The 21,864-nt window shown below is 40.9% G+C and overlaps 1 protein-coding gene across 1 annotated transcript in view; it reads left to right on the top strand.

Moving 5' to 3' along the window:
* Positions 1–6,159: 6,159 nt before the first annotated feature.
* MBOAT2 (membrane bound glycerophospholipid O-acyltransferase 2) overlaps positions 6,160–21,864 on the top strand; it is a 96,562-nt gene continuing 80,857 nt past the window's right edge. The window contains exon 1 of the mRNA XM_074820019.1: positions 6,160–6,355. Coding sequence (XP_074676120.1) covers positions 6,284–6,355 — 72 coding nt within the window. The 5' untranslated portion in view covers positions 6,160–6,283. The remainder of the gene's footprint in view (positions 6,356–21,864) is intronic.

The following is a 21,864-nucleotide window of genomic DNA, read 5'->3' as shown; positions in this document are numbered from 1 at the left end:
TACCTGACACTCGCCCAGCTTCCGACACACACCACCAGTTCTGGCCACTAAACAGTCCAGCATGACTTACTGGCGGGCAAAGAGGAGGTACCTCAAGCTGTGTGGACTGACACTGTTGGAGTCGGAAGTAGCAAGGGAGGAATTTTAAGAGCAGGAGCCTCAAAACTGTGTGTGGATTAGGAGATAGTGGGAATGATGAGAGGGGTGAGAATAAAGCATCATATGACCAACCCTATCCTTTCTAGGGTTGGTATGTGCAATTTTCATAAAGAATTTAAAATGAATGGCAGACAATAAAGCTAATAAGATGCATGGATACTGAAAATGTCTTATGACAAAAACTTGCAAAATGTTCCAAAAATAGGAGGGTAATTCAAGCTCAAATGAACGCACAAGGACTAACCCCAGACACCCCTCAAGGAAAAATTCCTACTTCTTACTGAATAGAAATACAATCAGGATTGAACATGATAATTCATAAGAACAGGAAGAACCATCCCTAACCAAGTAGCAATGACTGTATGGGCTGAGAAAGCTATTTAGGGCGAGGCAGTCTTGGGGGACAGAAAAAGAAAATTCCATAGTCCTCCTTTTCTCTCCCTTAAATTAACTGTGAACCTGAAGCAACTGAAAGGAAAACTTACTTGGTGAGCTTAATTTTAAATTGAATTTTTGTTATTTACTTTGCACCCCCTCCTACATTTCAACTTTTGCTCTTAGAATAAACTCACTTTACTCTGGAAGCTTATCTTGGCATTAAAAGCAACTCTTAAGCAACTCTGGGATGAATAAGGCATATTATTATTTCAGAAACAATCCAAATAAAGAAGAGTTTTAGTCTTATCTTGTTGCACTCACCTAGGGCAAGTGGGAGGAACCTTGGAAACTGAGCTCTCTAAGTGGCAAGGATCAGTTTGAGAACCTGAAACATCAGATATGGAGAAAAGTCAGGTCTCCCCTTTCAGCCAGGGAGACACAGTACAAAGACAGCCCAGAAACCTGAGAAACTTGTTAAAAGCAGTTATTTCCATACCCTGCTGTTACATTATGACAGGAAATTAAACTAAAAGATGTATTCACTGTACATTTATTCATATGGATTTAATATGAATGTACTTTTTTTATAAATCAATAAAAAAAGGTAGACTCGTCAGTTCTTTACTACTGTACTAGGTTCCTTGCAAGGTTATCACCAGCCTCTCCTATTCTCTGAATTTCCCATAGTCTGGTAAATACATAATTAACCTCAAAACAACTGTTCTTAAACTCATAACTTAGCATTGAAGTTCACTGATTTTATTTCAGTTCTGAAAAAAAAAAAGGCTTCTATTCACCAAACTTTTCAATCATCAGAGTGACAACATTACCCCAAACGCATGTGGCACTGGTTATTACACTTTGAAATGCTGTACACTGTCAGTTTGTACTGTTTCCCCATGTTAAGAGTAGAATTTGCTTTGAAAAGGCAACTCATTTATCAGAGTAACTTCTTGCTGAAGTCAGTTGGTTTGTCCTTGTCATGAAAGCAGGAAGTTTCTTTAGCAAGGAAATTATCATTTCTAAGATCTGTACCTGAGAGTTGATATTTACAGCTGAACAGTAAAGTGAGCTTTCACTCATCCTTCTTTAGAAGCTCTGCCTGGTTTTGTTAACGGACTTTGTGTTGTAATTGAAAAACAAAATGGTCTGAGCTGAACATGACTATGTTTTTGAGACACCGATGGACTTCCTCATCACAGAATTTATGAAACTTAAGCACTTAAAGGAAGTTGGGCCAAATCAGTTTTAAGATAGAAACCAATTTCTCCCTTAAAACCAGAGAAGCTTGCTCTCTCTCGGAGAAGCTCTAAGACCGAAACAAAAGAACAAGTCAAAAATCTAAAGCCAAACTGTTCTCCTAAAAGAGCCAAAGTGAGATTTTAGCTATTTTGTAGCTAAACTGGAGAAAGGTATTTATAATTTTCCAATTAGTAGAGTGCCAAACAAATGTTACTTGAGCTGGCAATCAACAGTATCATCATGAAGAATTCCTACTAATATTAACAGGAATCACACTGGGCACTAAACGACTATTATAACAGAACTGGCTAATTAAGGGTTATTTTCAGAAAACATCTGATGCATGTGAGGCTTATTGTGCTGTAAAGAATATTTGAAGGGATGGCAAAAGACTGCTTTGGAGGAAGAATGAGACAAAGATACAAACAAATGCCAAAATTTCAATAGTAGATTTTTTATGAACAGTAATTCAGTTTGACTGGCAGCAGCTTTTGCAGAAATACTCTCTTTTGGAATGAAGTCTCAAATATTTTAGGCTAAGGAAAGCCAGATAGGTAAGGCTAAAATAAGACTTTACTGTGGAAAAGTGATTGCTTCTCTGTAGCTAATACTAAAACCCATTTTCCTTTTCATCTATTTTGCTAAAAGGAGTTTCAATAATTGTTCCTATTTTCTGACTGTGAATGTGTTCCCAGAATGACCTTACCAAACAAATACAGGAACAAGAACCATACACAATGGTGCATCTTGTAACTTTGTCCCATTGTCCCTTCCTGTCCTCTGCCACAGATCTTCTTTTTTTCTTCTTTATTGTATAATGTCATATGGGAAGACTGGTATTGTAAACACCTGAATATCTTAAATTGTCATTCAAATAAACAGAACTTACAGGAAACTTCTAGTGTTTGTTACATCATTCTGACAGATTAAGTAATCTCTGTAGGGGTGAGAGATGCTTTTGTGATTGTTTTTATACGAGCACTTATGGGACCATAAAAACTTAATCGCAGAACATCAGAAGAAGTTCGTGGTATGCCAAGCCACTCTCCAGGGATTATTTAAATCAACACATCCTCCAGCATTTTGACTGACAGCCTTTGGTGGAAAGAATTTCCCTGTGGAAGACTCACTTCTTGTTCACTTACATGCAAATATTTAAAACAGTAGGAAAGTAAGTAATGTTTACTGAAAACTATCCCACTTACATGAAACTTTACAGATTCACTACTCCGGCTACATCAGCTTCTTTGTATCACTCACCAGCCTTCTATTTCACAGCATTGTTTAACTTTCAGGACTAATTGTACTGTTACTGTGTCAATGTGATGTGGAATGCTACCTGAAGCCAGTGCTTCATCTTCCCACACACAACATAGTATTCTCGCACAGGCAGGAAGTTCTCTGAAAACATATGTAATGAAATCTTCTTTCAAAAAAAAAAAAAAAAAGAAAAAGAAAAAAAAAGGAAAAGCAGAAGGCCTAGTTTTACTGCAGTGCCTGTGAAAGCCTTTACCATACATTTTACAGCAGGCACCAATGACAAGCTACTTTTTCTCTGGCAGAAATTGTTTATTCTTCTGTTACTTCCTTCCCAACCAACATTTGTATGCTTCACTTTTAATTGTGAACATAGATTTTATGCTCTGTGGGGCAGGATCCCTTCTGTCCTTTCACACAACCAATCACTACAAAGGGACTATTATATTGTGACTATTTTCAAGATGTAGTTCTTTGACATTGACTTCCCCAGCACACACCTTCCTAAATAAGAGCACAAGAACATCTTCCCAAAACACCACACTTCTCCAGTGGAATCTTGTGAAAGATGTAATTATGTAACTTAATGCCATAGATGCAAACTATTTATGATACTGTGATTTACAGTATAGATAAATGTATCTTTTAAGTACGAACTCCTAGGATCCTAGGAGTCACGCAAGAAAGCGTATTTTTGTACTTTCTGAGCATTGCAAGTACACTGAAAAAAAGAATAATTACCAGAAAATTAAGGTCTGTGTTTTAAAACCAACTGACATTTATGCTGTGATACCACGAGCTTGTTCTCAGGCATTTTGTTAATTGAAAGTAAGGAGTTCATTCAGTAGGTCAATTATGTGCTGCGAATATTTCATGAAAGTCTCAGTACCACCACCTCCATGGATTTATATAGATGCACCAGAATCATTTCTTGTGACTAGACTATGATTCAGAATTAGCTATCAGCCTTTTCTCAAGCAGCTCTTTTGTGGCTTCATTTGAGAATGTTTAGGTTAAGATTTCCAAATATTTGTGCATAGGTATATGTCTCCTTACTAAATCAGGTAAGGTGAGCTTAGTCTTTATATCCATATATGCATATGGATAGTGTAATGCAGGCTGTACTGAGCCTAGTGGCACTGCACTCCTATGAAGTTATTCACACATATATATAAGTTGCAGGTTTAGGTTTAAGGGACTGATTCAGAATTCACTGGGAAAAGGTTTCTTTTCTCCACCTTTCTGAAAGCAGCTCTTTTTGCTTTACTACAAAAACATCACGATATTACTTCTGAAGCTGCAGATACTACCACAATTGTAATTGCCTGTCATGCAGTGAAGAAATCAAATTAAAACCACTTATTTGTACCTATTAACCGGCCTCTTTAAATGCAGACAAAAAACCTTACCACAAGCTAAAACATAAGTACAGAGTGTGGTCTGCAATTCAGTAAGAGAAACAACGGATGTTTTCAGATAATTACACCTACCTCCATTTTCCTGCTACTACCAATTAGCATTAACCGTGAACTTAAATGCCTATGTAAATCACTATGCCTTGCCAGTACTCCAGGCACAGTTCAGACTGTTAGCATGATATTGGACAAGGCATTTAATCTCCCATATACTTAAAAATGGCGAATTTTTTGTGTTGAGGGTAAATTACTGACTGCACCATGGTTTAGAGAGATTAATATACAGCAATTATAAAAAATAAAACTTATAGAGTGCAAGGAATAACGCAGTTTTCTCTCAAGAGACCCAGGGCTCTCAAGAGTTTTATGGATAAGAGCAGTATACTCCTTTGGAGCCTCCTTCACCGCATTGTTTAGAACCATTAAGGTTACAGTTGTTTCAGAAGAAAAAACTCTACAGAAAACTCTGACCTAAGAGGCGGGCAGGGCACTAAACCAGAACGTTTAATATGTAGCCTACTGCACAAGCTCATCTGGTAAGAGTTTGCTGCACTTCCCAACGTGAAGCCTTCACTCAAGACTTCACTCTTTCACACTGGGTAGTGTTGACTGGACAGGTGGAAGAGTTGCGCTGCGTAGCAATTCATTCCTATTGGCATAACCACACCACTTCTTGCTTGAAACTGCACTCGTAGGCTGAACCTACTGAGTTCAGTACTCACACTTGTACCCTTCCAGGTTTCTGTATTTAAGAAACAGGCCCTTAATAAACCAAAAACTGCGGCTTATAGCCATGATAGACAGACTTGGTTAAGTCAACGAGTGGCTGCAGGATCGGGGTTTTTTACCCATTTTTTGCGACTCCTGCAGGGTGCCAGGCCACCCTCGCACCCTGTGCGCATCCACCGCTCCCCCACCGTTGCGCACGCAGCTACCGAACGCTGCGCTGCCCCCGTGCCCGCCCGGGCGCAGGGGAGATGGTCAGGAGCGCAGCGGGGGGTGGGGGACTGATCCCTTCATTACCTCAACATCCGCCTGCGCCCGCAGGGTACTGCGCTCCCCTCCGCGACAGTACGACACCTCCACAGCTGCCACCCGGGCCGACCGCCGCCTCCCGCCGACCCTGCCAGCGCGGCCAGCCCCCCGCTCCCTCGGGGAGCCCGGCTGTCCCTGCTCCCCCACCCCGCGCAGGACCGTGCCCTTTCCCCTCAGGTGTCCCCATCCGTCCCTCCCCTGCGCCTTCGGGGAGGTCGCGCACACCTCGGCGAGGTCGGAGCTCCGCACGCCGCGGAGGGACGAGGCGAGGCGCGGCCGGGCCCCTGCTCCGCGCAGCCCCCTCTGGTGCAGGGCGAGGCCGCGCCGGGCCCTGCGCGGTACCTGCGCGCTGCGCGCAGCTTCATCCGCCCTCTGCGCGGAGCGGCCGCCGCGGGGCCACCTTCTCCTCGCAACGCTGCCAGGCCGCCCCCCACCCCACGATTCACCTCACCGACCCCCGCCCGCTCGGGCACCATCTTCCCCCTCCCACCCGCCGAGCCTGCCCGCGGCCGCTGGCGGCCGCCGGAGGGGAGCCGCCTCGTCCCGCCCACCCCTCCGAGGGGCGGGGATTGGGCGAGCCCGCCTGTCGCTCCGCGGCGGCGCCGCGCGCGGGTTGGCCGCTGGCGCTGTCAGTCAGCGGCGGGGCCGCGCCGGCCCCTTGTTGTCACGGCGCCGTGCAGGGCTGGGGCTCTTCGCGCTGCCGCCGCCGTTGTTGCCGCCGCCGCGGGAGCCCGGGAGGGGAGCGGTTCCCCGGCTTCGTCGCCCGCTCTCCCGGCGCGGGAGGAGGCACCCTCGCCATGGCCACCAGCACCACGGGCTCCACGCTGCTGCAGCCCCTCAGCAACGCCGTGCGGCTGCCCGTCGACCAGGTGAGGATAGGGAGGCGCCTGCCCCGCCGCTGCCTCCCGGGGGCTCACCGGGGAGGGGCGGCGCCGCGCCGCGCCGGGCGAGCGCCCCCCGCTCCGCGCAGTCCCGCCCCGCCCCATCCCCCCGCGGCCCCTCCATCCTCCCCGCCTCCGCCGGGCGGGGGGCCGGGGGGAGAGGGTGGGCAGCGCCCGGCGGGTCGGTGGGGCGGCGGTTCCCCTCACGCCGCCGCGGGTGAGGGCGGGGGGGGGGGGGGGGGGGCGCGGGCGCGGCCCGCGGGGGGGCGCCGGGGAGGGGAGCGGCGGCCGCGCTCCGCGTGCAGGTGCGCGCCCGCCGCCGGCCGGTCCCGCAGCGCGGCCGCATCCCGCGCACGGCCCCGCTCGGCTCGCGCCGCCGGTGCGCGCCCTCGGGCGTGCCGGGGTCAGGCCGCGGGGCCGCGCTCGCCGCCGGGCGGGCGGGCCGGGGGCATCCCCTCGGGCCCTCCGCGGCTGGCACCGGGGCCGGTACCAGCGCAGCGGTGCGGAGGTCGGGCAGCAGCGGCGGATGCGGAGCGGCTGCCGCGCCCGGGGGCGCCTGCCAGTGGTTTTGAAATGCGGCGTTCAGGGATAATGCGCGCTGCGCCCAGGGCTGCCGGGGATCCCTGGGCGCTCTGTGGGCAGAGCGGTCCTGTGGTATCTTTTGTCTGGGTGGTATAAAAATTCCTGAAGGTTGTTAATCCTCTCTTCTGCACAAAACATCAGGAGATTACAAAATCGGGTTGGGAAACTGAGGTTTGCAGAGTTTAATGACTGAAGTTGTACAAGAATGTTTGCTTATGGGGAAGCGGTCTAGACCGCCTAAATCTACAGAATATTTATGTGCGTATGAATACATAAGTAACCTTAAGTAACTTTTGCAAATTTTTTGGCACCAGGAAATCTCATGTGAGGAATTCTTATTAAAAAAAAATTAATCTTCATTAACGTATGAATGAGTGAAGCATGTCAAGGAAAACAGCGTGTGCTTATGTAGAGGAGATTTTGATGGTTTGTTTTTACGAAAGACACCTAATAAGTGAGAAAAGTAACTTGAAACGAAACACAGAAGAAGGAGCACGTCTAGTGGAAGAGTTTTGGAAGTGACTGAACTAGAGGCTCTTTTTTTTCTCCCCCCAATCCCAGCCATTTGTTTGAATGGAACCTTAGGTTAAGGACACACATGAAAAAGTATCTTCTAGAAAACTCACAAAAGTGGGCAAGTTGAAATTGAGCTTGCTGTGTTGGAATAGATACTGCTATGAATGGTACCTGCATCTGGGATTAATGGCAACACATGGCTCGGTGCCTCGTACATGCAGGCTGTGAGCTGCTCTTGGCAGGTGCCGTGTATTTATTTCCATAAAGTGTGTAGCTTCTATGGGGTACTGTAAAACAAATAAGAGATGACCATCTTTTTATGGCATCATGCTGGCGTCGTATAATTATCTATTAATAACAGTAGTCATAAATTTAATTGTTTCATGATGTAGTGCAGGTTCTATCAAATTTATTTTAAATGTTATGGATGGGGCATTTTGATGATAATAAAGTTGCTTCTATCAAAAGCCTGGAAAACTTCCCTGTATTGAGTATTTTGCAACAGGTGCTCCTGTGAAGTCAAGATGTTTTTACAAAATACTGTTTGAGATCTGTTGAAGCTTTTGGGGATAATCACAATGGAGGGTGACTAAACACATGGTTTAAAAGATTTGTCATAAGCAGCTAAAAATCATACATACTTTGTTTTTAGACATCAGTGGACTGTACATAATATAGGTCCAGTTGTATAAGAAGAGAACTGATTATGACATGAGTATGAATTGAAGAGTTACAAAATCATGCTGCACTGAGAAGAATGCATCCATAACTGATCTAAAAAAAAAGGCAAAGTTAGATTTTTGTAACATCTCAGTTTAAGAGCCTATCTTGATATTAAGTTTGTAATTCAGAAAGAATGTGAAATGTGTTCAGTGTAATCAAAGGTAGTAAAAGAATGAGGCAGAGAAGAAAGTGCTGATACTCTGGTGTGTCTGCTCGAAGATTATGCGTGACATTTGGTCATACTATATGCATACTTGGTATGAAAATGTAGCAGCACTTTGAAAAAAAAAAAAAAACTAAAAGAATAAAGGTTTTCTGATTAGTAGGTTGTTTCTACTACTTGATCCCGATCTGTACGGTGGCTACAGTCATACCAGTACAGCAGGTACTTGAAATGGTAATGGAATTGATACTATTCTGGCACTCCAGAATAATACCAGCATTCAAAACTGATGGAAATGAATGGGTTTTGTTTCTCCACTTCTGAGTTTCAGTTTCGACAAGTAGGTACTAACCTTCGCATCCAAAATGTTGCTACTGTGATTTACCTTTAAGCCATTGCTGTCTAATTATCCTGCTACAAAGTTTCAGTGAAGGTAAAAGCTTCTGGAGGAGGACAAATCCAGCTAGCGTGTGTCAATGTTACTCTACTGCCTGGGTATTCAAACAAATGGACCGAAGAACTTTGCCTATTTGGCAGTGAATGAAGTAGAAATTTCAGTTAAAGGTGAAGCTGCTATTGCAAAGATTGAACTAATGCATCAGATCCGCATCTGTGTGTGGATTGAGTGTGAGAAATTGACTTAATGCTTGGCAGAACTAGAAGCACAGATTTGAGAATGGTGTTGGTTATGTGCTAGTTGGAGATCAGTGTAAAAGATGGAGGATGACAGCTCCACCAGAGCCATTTGACACACTTGTAAGACAGTCTCCTCTATGTGCCCAACTGTGTTACAAGAGAAAAGCTTTGTTGCTTTAACAGATTCCTAGACCTTTCTTCTTGGTACTAGAGTATTAGTTAGCTATAGGAATGGAGAAGAAAATGTTTTCCACCTCTGTGTGTATCCCCCAAGGTATTATGTGATAATTTGTCACCATGTTAACCCTTCCTTTTGCTCTTATTTTGTTTTGCACCAAGTTAACTGAAATGGCTACTTGGAAAAGCTAATGTGTTTTTAATAGGCTTCTTGTTCCAATTTTTCTATTGTTATTTTCAGTTGTTTGGTGCAAGAGAAGGTGCCTGGTCTGAACAAGAACCTATGATTATCTCTGTAGATTTGGGAAGGCAGACTTGCACACCTTTCTTTTGTATTTTGTTATAGGGGAAAAAAAAATAATCACTCCTTGGGGGGTGAAAAGCCCCGTAAGAACTGTACCTTTTCTCTTCTTAGAGAACCTGAGTTTGCTGCTCGGCAAAGGAAGCATCTGTTGACAACTCTCACCTCGGGTCCTTAAAGTTAATGAGTGAATGAGTGTTCATGTACTGCAGTATTCCTTCTGTCTTGTTAGGGGAGAGAGGGAGTAAAAGTATCTGTCGGGGTGGGAAGGATGTAACTAAAGAAAAGTATGGGAAGGATTATCATAAAAACTTGGCTGCTAGAAAATCATGTGTTAAATAAGGCATCGAGGTTGCAACTTGAATTATTTTATTATTGTTAGGTCTCTCACCTAGCCTTCTGTTTTTCTTGATTGTACTCATGTCATATTTGTCTCTGCTGCGTTAGTCTTTCTCTGTGGTGAAGCCTGTCAAATAGCGCATTGGACCTTGTTCCATTTCTAGTTCTGGCGCTATCTTGCTGATTGTTGACAAGTGGCTTCTCTAGATGACATGTCAGATTACCTGTCATTAAATTGGAGATATTTAAATTTGCTGTGAGATGAGTATGATTCTAGGAGAGCAAAGCTTTCTTCTTGGCTTTAGGTCTCTACAGAGTCAGGTGAATTTAGAGAATAATCTTTGCTCTCACTGCTCCCACCAGAGGGAGCAAATTTTTTATCTGAAAATGGGCAAAATTATATGGGTTATTACTGCCATTTGTTTGCCATAGAAACAGATAACTGTAGCAGAGGAATAGCTGAGCAGGGTAGATAGGAGATTGACCATGACAATATGTGACTGTCAACTTTTTGCATGGGTTGTCTAAGAGATTGATCTTGACATCCTCAAATACAGTCTGAACAACTGGAGGAACTAAGCTAACTTCAGTGATTATCTTCCAGATAAGAAGAGTATAGCTCCAACTGCTAACAGTATAGCTATGTGAAGATGTGTGGACTGAATAGAACGTCATGCTTATGATTATGCACTTCACTTAAAATCCAGGATGTAAAGACAAACAGTGTTTTCTCAACAAAAGTAAAAAAAAATCCTTGCTATTTCCACACTTCTCTTGGTTTTTTGCAGTCTAATTTTAGCTTTTATTTGAATAAATTTGCTCATTTGTGTAGAATATCATTTTCTACATGAGTGCTGTTGACCTTCAAAGAATCCAAACTGACCTTTTTTAATAAGAATAGGCATAAAAATCCAAATCCTCCTAAACATGGACTGTATAAACTATATGAACATCCTTAATTTAGCGATCACAGGCCAGTCTGCTGCATCTATACCTTTGCATAATTTTCTGTGTACGCTTCCTTGTGTAGAGCGTCATCCAAGTTGCTTTCAACATGTCCTTAACGCACCCAATTCCACATAAAAGCAATTACCATTGATATATGTTGAGCCTCTGTGTTTCACCTTGTTGCCTTTAAGGAGAGTGGGCAAGATTTTTTTTTTTCCTTGTGTGTATATATATATATGAAGTGTTTATTTCTTCCATGCATGTGATTGGCAAGGTGTATCTGCAAATTTTTTTACTTTGTTTTGGTGCTTTGGAGATGAGCCACAGCTGGAGTTTAGGTAAAAGGCTGGGCTTGGAGGTGGTGTAGGGAATCATTTTCCTGAGAAGCTGTATGTGCCTGATTTGCCTGCAGGGAACATCTGGATGTGTCTCCTGGTTAGATCTCTTATTTCACAAGGTTTTGAGTGTTAGTAATGCCTTAGCTTCCCTTGTTTTCTGCCAAGGCAACCTAACGTAGCCTCCTGAGGACTGAAATGTCTTAGTCTGATAAAAACCTTTTTGTCTAAACATGGAGGGGAAATAAAAAATTTTGGCTTGTATAGCTGTCCAGAATTCAGATGGCCTAATATTTGTCTTAAGCATTATGAAACTATAAAAGAGAATAGTGAAGAGTGTCATAAGTTTTATTATCTTTCACCATCGATTCTTAGACCCTTGTGTGCAGCTGTGAAAGAGCAGCATGTTACTGACTTTTCTGATGTGACCCAGGAAACTTAGGCGTAATAGGAGTAAAAGTAGCATTCACGGGTGTGTAAAATCCAAACACTGAAGATAAGGGAGTGGTAGGACAAGAAAATTGTACCCCTACTTTGCCCTGTGTTTTCCTTATCTGTTGCTAGCAGCAGTCAGAAGAATGAAGGGTGGATAGCAAAGCATGATCTCCCATGACAATAGATGGAGACCTAGTGGGTGAGAAGAAACTGGAAAAGAAGTCCCATTCTCCATTCTGTATGTGCTGTTCTCAATGACTGGATGTTTTGAATTGTTTGGATTCACTAGCAAAGTTTTTAACGGTTTCTTAACTTCTCTTTGAACTAGTGGAAGGGAGGGAATATATAATCAGAAGGCTCCTAGTCTCTGCAGTGACACCCTTCCCAGATTTTAGTATAGTGTTTAGGTGTTGACTTAACTCTTTATGTATTGCTCATTGAAATTATTCTGGAATGAAAAATGTGTAGAGAAGGATGAAACTGTTGGGATAAGAGAAAAAATTGGCAAGAGAAAGTGACTGTCTTGAAGGAAGGAGTGGAAGCTGTAACAAATAGAGTTGGAAAAGAAAAGAAGGCCAATGTGGTTACAGTGTTGGAAAAGATAAGACATTTATTAAGTGGTAGAAAGATTTAGTGCAAGAAAGAAATACCTCTATTTAATTCAAGTTCATGAATATTGTTGTGAGGACATAAAGTACAGAGCTACTTTTATTCTTTGAAATTTAGGGTGGCAGCAGTGAATTTTCGTTCTGATATACTCTTGCACACTTTCATATTGGTTATGTTTTCTCCAGGTTTTTGTGAAGCCGTGGAAAAACGCAAATGTAATTACAACCCAGGGTTTCCACAGTAAACATCTAAAACAGTCTTTATGTGAACAGCCTATAGTCACCTGTTTTGTTTTGTCAAATTGTTTTTCCCATCCTTAGGCAATTAATATAGTTGGTGTAAGTGTGAACACTTACTGACCTACGTTCAGCACAGTACAAGCCCTTTTTAAATTCACAATGTGATTCAGAAATTGCTGCAGAAATACTGCAGTTCTGGGATGTTGAAAAGAAATACTGGAGTGACTGGAGAACAGGCTAATAATGAAAAAACACTAAGGCATAAGGAAGATGACAAGAGTCACTTACTGAGTACATGGTTACCCTGTGTTGCTTTCTGTTTGTTTTTGAAGTGTTACTGCTGTAAATCTATTGTACCACAGCTATGTAGATATTTTCCCTTTGTGGGCTTTTTCTTGGGTACAGTGCTGACTTAAAACAAGAGTTCTGAAAACTGATAAAACTGAAATAAATGTGTCATCTTTATCATTCATTAGCCCTGATATTTGTTGACTTTAACTCCTGTTTACCTGCTCCTGTGTTGACCTAATGAAGTGCTGCGATACATCCTTTGCAGCCTTGATAACGGCATGTCTTCTTCACATTTATTATTCTGACTAACATGCACTTTGCCTGACTAACAGTTGCCCAGGTGTTTTTTTCTTGTTTTCCAAGCCTTTGAATGAGGGAGTCTAGACTGTGGGGTTTTATTTTTTTCCTGGAGGGTGTGAAAAAATACACGTATCCAGGTGAAAACGTGTTTGCTTACAGTATTTATTTTACAAAGAATGTTAATGCAGTTCTTCAGTATGGATATTTAGTTTTTCTTCTTTCCTTTGGAAAGTACTTTAAATTCAACATTAGTTATCATTATTAGTCTTTTAGCACTGTTTCAAGTGAACTGAGCTGTTTGGCAATTTCAATTTGTCTGCAAATTTAGATAAATGCTAGTTGTGCCTGATTGTTTTAAGTGATGTTTTAGCCGCTAAGCCATCTTTTGCAAAGGAAAACATCCGTAGCTCTGCCTTTTATTCTGGAATAATACATCCAAAGGTGAAGAAGCTATTTTGGTTTGGCTCTAATGGTGTAATTTGCTGTAGTTGGGATTTTGGTGTTTCCTTTTACTTCTAGTTAAAGTGGCCTAAGAAGGAAGTACTCTTATTCTGAAACAGCTTGTGAGCAGACTGGTTGTATAACTACAGTGGTATATATTCAATACTGGTAAAGCTACCTGTACTGAGCGTTCTTAATCTTTCTGACCTACTGCCTTCTGACCGGCTGAGTAATGCCCTTGATTGTACTGCTTTCTGTCAATCATTCATTCATATATATATATATAAAAAACATAATTCGGTGAAGACTAAGCATGTCACTCAAAGTTGACTGACAGTCCAGGCTGTAATGAATGAGTTTTTATTCTTCACGGTGGAAAAGCTAGAAAGAAGTTGAGGCCACCATGAATCTGCAGGAATTTATTAGAAGCCCAGTGATGGCTACCAGATCTGTAGACAGTCTAGTCTAGAGTATATTAAGAAATGATTATCAGTAATGGGATTGAATATAAGAAGTTATATAAAATATTTTAACATGGAAGCATAATTATAAATGTTACTAAAATATTATAAAAAAAGATGGAATTAATTTGAAATGCTGTAACAGCTTGAAGTAGTGTCCATTACTTCTGCAGGTTGCTGTGTATTGCAGATGTTTACAGGACTGTCATTGTGTGCTCAGAGTCTTTGTAGGTGGCTGATTTCATGGAGATGATTCCTGAATTGGGAAGAGCAGGAGGATATTAGACATGGAGGAGTAGAGGCTGTCAGAGTTGAACAGTAGTTCATTCAAGGGAGAGTGTGGTGAAGTCCTATTTCTTTTTTTTTTGTAATTTTTCTTTTTTGTTGTTGTTTTTTGGTGGTTTTTTTTTTTTTCCGTGGAGAAGACTGAGAAGCTGACCATTTTAAAGATGGGGAACATTTAATTGTCGAGTAAACCAAAATGACTACTGCTGTTACTGGATTTCTGCAGTCTATATGGATGAAGAGTGTTACTTTCTATGTTTTGTTGCTTATTTGAAGATCGATTTCAGTTTCTCACATACCAGCAGGATACAATAGTACTGAGGTAGATCTCAATGGAGAAGTGTCTGTTTCTGGTTGCATTTGAGAAGGATACCTCCATAGATGGTAGGTATTTTGGTTTATTTTTAAATGGCTAGGAAAGCGAGTAACTTTTGAAGTTTTAACAAAATTACAGGCACTGTAGTGGTTCTTTGAGCAGTTCAAATAAACATTTGAATATCCTGTGTACTGCTGATACTCATGTGACAAAGAATAGAGATTTTGAGGTTAATCACTATGTGTGTGTGCACCGTGAGTGTGTGATAAAAAGACACACTTCTAAAAATGCAGTAGCTGAGTTGGTCTTTGTTTGGAACTGTGTTTTGCCAACATAATGCTGGACTGTTTTGTTTTGATGTTGTAAACACTCTTTCCCTGGTAGTCTGAGTTCTGTCACCCTTAACTGGACAAACCAGTTTTTGCTCAACAGAAGTAAATGTCCTTATTGTTTCTGAAGATAGAAGAAAACAAAGGAAAACACACAAGGAGAAACCCCAAGCCAGCATTTTAAGTCCAACTTCACCTTTGAACCAAACTCTCTTCTTAGATTTTGGCTATTCTGGTGAATAAATAGCTGTTATGTGTGACAGCTCAGTATCTATAATGCTGAATCCTTAAGAGCCCATCAGAGAGAATGCCCTTTAGCTGACATCTTCCTATCCTTAATGAATTAGTTTTGGTTGTTTTCACTATAAAATGTGTACATTGCTGTTTCATTTTACATCTTTAGTCATACAGTTTTTCTTTGAGTAATTCTGAGTAATGATTTAGTAAGCCCTGTTTGAAAAATCTTTTTGGATTTGATGCTCATTTATTGCACAAACCAGATTACTACATGTTCTTCATGATGTTCTTCGCTCTCTCCAGCATACTTAAGGATTACAAGCTAGAAATTGGAAGTTAATACTAGAAATAGAAATACTATGATTAACGTATGTCATGACTGCCTTTGATGTTTTGGACTGAAATCAGCTTGAAAAGAAAGCATTCAGAATCTGATTAATAGGTCCTTACAACTACCAATGAATTCATATGAAGATGAAGTATATTCGTGCAACATTAAAAAGCTTTTGCCAGTGTTGTTAAAGTTGACAAACCCAAATGGTTAGAGTATGCACTTCAAGGAAGTGGCTGCTATTAGAGGGACTGTGCTTGCAACTCTCTTCTGAAAATGAGTGTCCTTTCACACTGGGTACTGCATAAACATGCAGTAACACAGCCTTTGCTGTAAAGAGCACACTGCCTTAACATAAGTGTCTCCCATGCTGATACTACCCCAACATAACCAGTGCTGCTTATTCTTTTCTTCATATTTTGCCCATGAAGTTAGGTTGAGACCTCAGGGTGGGAGTGTTAATTACATTTTCATCATGTAAGATGCTGGTTATTGTTTGGGTCAAAAATGCATTTGAAAACATTGCCACAAGACTTACGATCTTTGAGTTGAAAGAGGAATACCTATTTCTTCCTATCAGTTAGAGAAGAAATGTTCTCTGAATTACTCTCGGGTATCCTTCAGCTTTGTCAGATACCTGTGCCAGTGTTTCCAGACTGCTCTTTCTGACACTTCCCAATAAATTGAAGAAGATTACCAAACACTTTGATTTTTGATTCATCATGGAATTGCCTTTTTTCAGCTTTACTCTGGAAATTGTTCCTTTTTTTTTTTCTTAGTATCAGTGCAGCAATTTTTAGGAAATAGTTGGAAAATTGATCTCTGGTTTCAAATAATAGTTATTCTTACTCTTCAGTTCTTAGTGGTTTGGCAGTAGGCAGTTATTGCATAATTGTACAAGCTGTTTGTTCCTTTTATACTGGATGAAGGTTAGAAATTGGACAGAAGATGATCCATCTGTACTGCTGTCTGGTTGCTGTGGAGAAGCATCAGCTCTCCTGTGCTAAAGCAGCTTTTTGTGAACATCTGTATATATTTTTAATTCCTCAATTGATTGTTTTGCTGGAAAAAGGAAATGGTTTTGACCTAACTGGCATCAAGAACAAGAAAATACTGATGTTTGAGAAAGAAGGCACAACCCAAGGCTTCATTAATTGTGATAAGGGTTGGAAACTTTTGACAAGTATGTGTCAACAAATATGATGATTGGAGGGGTTAGTGTTTAAAAGGTTACTGCTAAAATAGCCCTATAGATTTAGAAAAAAACAAAGCCTCAGCTTTTCATTAAAGAAAAATGTACGCTATTCTGTCTTGATCTCCTAGCTCTTGCAAGAGCTCTTTTCAAAGCATTTTTGTAGTTCATCTTCTAAAATGTTTTGGGTTTTTTAAAATGTCTTTTCTTTCTTATAACTACAGTTGCTGAAAAGTAGGGCTAAACGTGGGAGTCGCTCACTAGCCCTGTCAGACAAAGCAGGAAGTGTGTGCAATAACTTTGTTGCTGTGGTGGAGTGGGGGACCAAAAATGGCTATAGACAGGGAGAGAAGTAATGCTGGCATCTTGCAGCTCACAACAACTGAATTCTGTGGAAGAAACATACCACAGTCTGGTAAAATGGGCAAAAAAATCCCCTAAATCTCTGGCTGCAGAATTGTTGTCTCTATGGGTTCTTGACTGTTACCTATGAAACATCTTGCATCTTAAAACTGTTGGTTTAGGCTCTGTGCGCGATCAGGTAGGCTTCAGTGCTGCTTCTTATATTTGTGTAATGTTTTTCCAAGGCCTATTTCATCAGCAATAAGAACTAAACTGCTGCCTTTTTTTTTTTTCCAAGAACAGCTTCTAAAAACCCCACAAAACCAAGCAAAACAACCAGACAAAAACCCCACATCATCTTTAATTAATCCAGTGTGTTATTGAGGCCACAGGCATTCCTTGCAGTTTACAGGTTTGAATATGTTTTTCCTACTGACTGGAGAACATTTGTTAAAAATGAGAAAATAAAGAAGCACAAAGACAAGGTAACTTCCAAAGAGTTCATGGGGTCTCTGGCAGAAGAGAGAGTAAAATGCAATATTCCTGAATCTTATTTGGTGCTCCACCCGCTAGACTACTTTTTCTCTTGTGAGGTACTTTTATAGTCCATGTTGTTCTTCTGAGTGCCTCTCAGTGCCTTGCTAGAGCTACTGAGCAAAACTTTATACAATCATGTTGTTACTTCTCAGTGGATTGTAGGCTGTGTGGGCCTGTATGATTAATTTGTGCCATCCAGTTAAGAATTATCTATATTGGTAAAATTCCCTCGCTGCTTTGGCTGCTCTTCTGAATGAGGCAAATACCTTCTGTGCTGTGAAGTAGCAGGATTCTGGAGGGCTTGGCTGCAATGATTGGCTTTTGATACTAAAGTAGAGCTGATATGAAGGGGAAGCTTAACCTAAGATCTGAATTAGTGGATAAAAATTGCATATATTAAAAATCGCTTTCATAGGAAAAATAAGCTTTTCTTCTATATTTCTTTTTAACATGGACTTAAAAAAATTCTTTGATGGTTTATTAAAGATGCTGCCTATGTTGGAAGGTTGGGGATTTCTAGCCATTCAAATCAAATGTTTTGCCAAAACTTCCTCTTGATGATGAAAATCCTTGTAGCAGTGACCTTTTTCTCCTTTTATTTCACTTTATGTGAAGAACTGATCCCTTTTTTCCTAAGAAATAACTTCATTTTTACAAATGCATGGCATAAATTACATCTACATTTTTAAAAGACTAGAATAAATGCCTTTAAAAGTTTTATTATAAACTTTCTATTGACTTTTTCACAGGTCATGCAAATGGAAAATTTGGTATGTAGATAGCTTAATGCAGTTAATGATATAATGTTTGGAGTAGCTACATAAAATGCAAATCCATTAAAACTGTGGATTTGTGCTCATGTTTTACAGTTACACTTGGCACAGAGTGTGCCTGTAAACTGCACTGACTGTATGACTGGTCTTGCACCAAAATAGTGGATTTAATGTTTAAATTGCTAGAGTACTTACAGCAGGTTTTGTAATAGCTTAGTATGTCTAAGTGGTATTTAACACACACCTACATTAATCATTGCTGAATAACCAGTGCTGATAATTTGTATTATCATTGTAAGATTTTTTTATTCTTACGTTCACATAATTTTCCATTACACATTGCTCTCTATATGGGAGTTTGAGGTGTTACTGTCATAAGGTGAGCTGTTGATCTGATCTGTACCTGAGGAGGTAAAAAATTCTGTGTTTGTTTTCTTATACATGTGCTGAATTGTAACTATTCATGGTAAAACTTGCCATTCCATGCATCTGCATCAGAATTTTCTTCCCCTAGAAGTCTCAGCTTTAAGTGGATCGGGTTTTTTCTATTTCTTCAATAAAAATGGAGCTGCTTATTGGGACAGGTTTTATGACTTCGGGGAGGCACATTACAATTTGGTTTGAGGAATGAATTATACAGCTTTCAGGAATGTGTCATTTTCACTCTTTGTGGGTGTTCTGCTCACATCTGACCAAGTCATGAGGTGTTTAAAAGTTGTATTTTGCCCATGCTCACAGTGTTACAAGATCTCGACCTAAGTTTTCAAAAGGTACACAAGTATACCACTTCCAGACATTGAAATTACTGTATATAACATCTGCCAACATAATAACTGCTTGGTTAAGCCCCTTGTTTTTGTGGAGGCTTTCAAGGTGGTGATGTCCAGCTCTGTTCTTGTTCCTTCTTGCTTGCTATCTGAATGGCTGTTCTGTTTGTCTTCTAGGAAGCCAGATAATTTTTGCGCTCTATTTCAAGGCAAGTTGTGTATCTTCAGTTTTTCATGTATCTCAGTGTGTGGATATGGTGGAGCTGTATGTCAGCTCCACACTGGTTGACATGGGTAAAGATGGGAGATGTGATTAGGGAAAGGATGCATGTTAAATTTTGTCTTTGTTTACCTCAGCAAGTAGTGCAGTAGAAGAAGATTGTTTCTGTGAAATGAAGTGATTGGCATTGAGGATCCAATACTGATGCTGTCATAATTTTGGGAAATACTGGTTTCGCCTAGGTCAGTCAATGGGCTAAGTGTCCCCTTACCTTTGGAGCAAATCTTTTAGTTCAGTTCAGCTTAAAAGAAGTCAGGTTTGTGTATTCAGACACCATTGTACAGTGCATGCCAAAGCATCTGAAGTGAGGATGACTGAATCAGAATACCAGGTTGGAAGGGACCTCAAGGATCATCGGGTCCAACTTTTCTTGGCAAAAGCTCAGTCTAGACAAGATGGCCCAGCACTCTGTCCAGCCGAATCTTAAAAGTGTCCAATGTTGGGGAATCCACCATTTTCCTGGGGAGATTATTCCAATGGCTGATTGTTCTCATTGGGAAACATTTTCCTCCTGTGTCCAGTTGGAATGTCCCCAGGAGTAACTTGTACCCATTACCCCTTGTCTTTTCCACGTGACTCCTTGTAAAAAGATAGTCTCCACAGTCTTCGTAGCCACCCTTTAAATACTGGAACATGGTGATAAGGCCTCCCCTAAGCTTTCTCTTCTCAAGGCCAAACAAACCCAATTCTCTCAGCCTTTCCTCATATGGCAGGCTTCCCAGTCCTTTGATCACCTTTGTGGCCCTCTCTGGACCCTCTCTAGCCTGTCCACCTCTTTTCTTCTATATAACTGGGAAGCTTGCTTCAGAAGCCCTCTCCTGATCTGAACTAAAATGCTGTGTAGATGCACGTGTTGTCTTGCTGCTGGAATTGGAAGTGCATGGGATGGAATTTGGGAGCCCATGGAGTCTGTTTCTCTTTCTACCCCCTGTAGTATTGTCAAGGGATTTAATTGTATTTCTGTGTGAAAGTGAGTACGTATTTCTGATAGCGGAAGTGGTAGAGATTTGTGTTTTGGACTGAAATCCACGGGTAAGCTTTGACTTTATGGTAGAAATGCTATGTTTTCCATTTCTTTTTAAAATGTAAGAAATTGGATATTCAAAATGTTTACCAAGTGTGATAGCAGATGATCAAAAGTCAGAAAAAGTGTCAGATGAAGATGACTTAGGTGACTATAATACAGTCCAGTAGTGGTCACAAACTCATCCATGTGAGTTCCTTCCCTTATTCGGAATACAAATCACTAGTAAACCAGAGTTCTAGTGACCTGGAGAAACAATATAATGAAAACAATTTGTAGTGATGGCTTTCAATTTTGCTTTACGTGTTGAGATACTTTGGGCCTCATTTATAGTCATGCTGGGTATTCAAAATAGCAGCTGAAGTTAAATTTTCAAAGCACAGCTTCAACTAAAGTTCTGCTAGAAGTACTGACTGAATAACTAGGCACTGAGTATCTGATATTGGGAAACTAAAGTTAGTTGGCATTTATTTTACCCTTTGGGTTTTCATCATTGTGTGCCAGTCACCCACCTTTAGAACAGCAATAGAAATACTGATCTTGCAAAGTTTACATTTACTGTATGTAGTCTTCCCCACATTACAGACAGATCTGCATAAACATGTCTATGGGGAAATGTAAGGTTTTTGTATTCAGTGTAGGATGCAGATGGCAAGCATTTAATGGGTCATAGGATGAGGGCAAGAATTGGGCAATTGTCCATTTGCTGAATTAATCAGAAATCCTGCTGGGGAAAATGCAATAAAGGAGCAGAAAGAATATTATCAGAAGTAGGTATGTATAAAGGCTAAACTGAAGTTGCATGGCTTTCAAATTTTAACTGCTGCATTGCTTGATTTTACAAGTATGTATTTAAAACTTTAGGAGGATTTGGTGTGATACAAGTCTGCAAAACAGTTGGTGCTTTGTAATCTGCATTTCTGTGCACTGTGAGGCAAGTGTAAGGATTGGATTGGTAAGAGTAGAGAAGGAATGCAGGGTGGTGTGTGAACATTGTGGTGATGTCTCTTATGTATCCAAGTATTCATATGTTTGTGCACTTTTTCAGAACAGTTCAAAACTACCAGTAGGTATTTTTAGAGTCACTTGTGAGGGAGGCTTTCAAAAGAAGGTTGTGTTGCTTGAGTTGTTTAGTTGTGTGTGCAAACACCAACATCATGAATTAACATCCCTGGAAGTTTTGCTTGTGGGGTTGGTCTAAAGGTATGATATCCTGCATGTTATTGTTGTTCTCAAACTATTCTTATTGGGGAAGTTCTGGGTTTTTTCAGGGGCTTGTGGTTGGTTTTGTGTTTGGTGGTTTGTTTGGGGTTTTTTGTATTTTTTGTTTTTTGGTTTGTTTTTTTGTTTTGTTTTAGTTAATTGGATACTGTTTTTCAGATATGGATTTAGTCATTTGTGTAAATAGTTAAAGCAAGAGCAAGTGCCCAGGAAAGGAGTCAGCAGGTAGGGAGTGAAGAGGGGGCACTTTTCTTTGATTCTTTTTGCATGTTTTGTATGAGGATTTTCTACATTCCTAAACCTGCAGGCTCATCCTGAATTGTGAAATTCAAGGTTTGTTGTTTTGCTTGTGTCTGCTCCTATAGAT

The sequence above is a fragment of the Strix aluco genome, chromosome 3 (genome assembly GCF_031877795.1).
Source record: "Strix aluco isolate bStrAlu1 chromosome 3, bStrAlu1.hap1, whole genome shotgun sequence".
Lineage (NCBI taxonomy): Eukaryota > Metazoa > Chordata > Aves > Strigiformes > Strigidae > Strix > Strix aluco.
The sequence above is the reverse complement of the archived record's forward strand: the minus strand, read 5'-3'. Positions and strand labels throughout refer to the sequence as shown.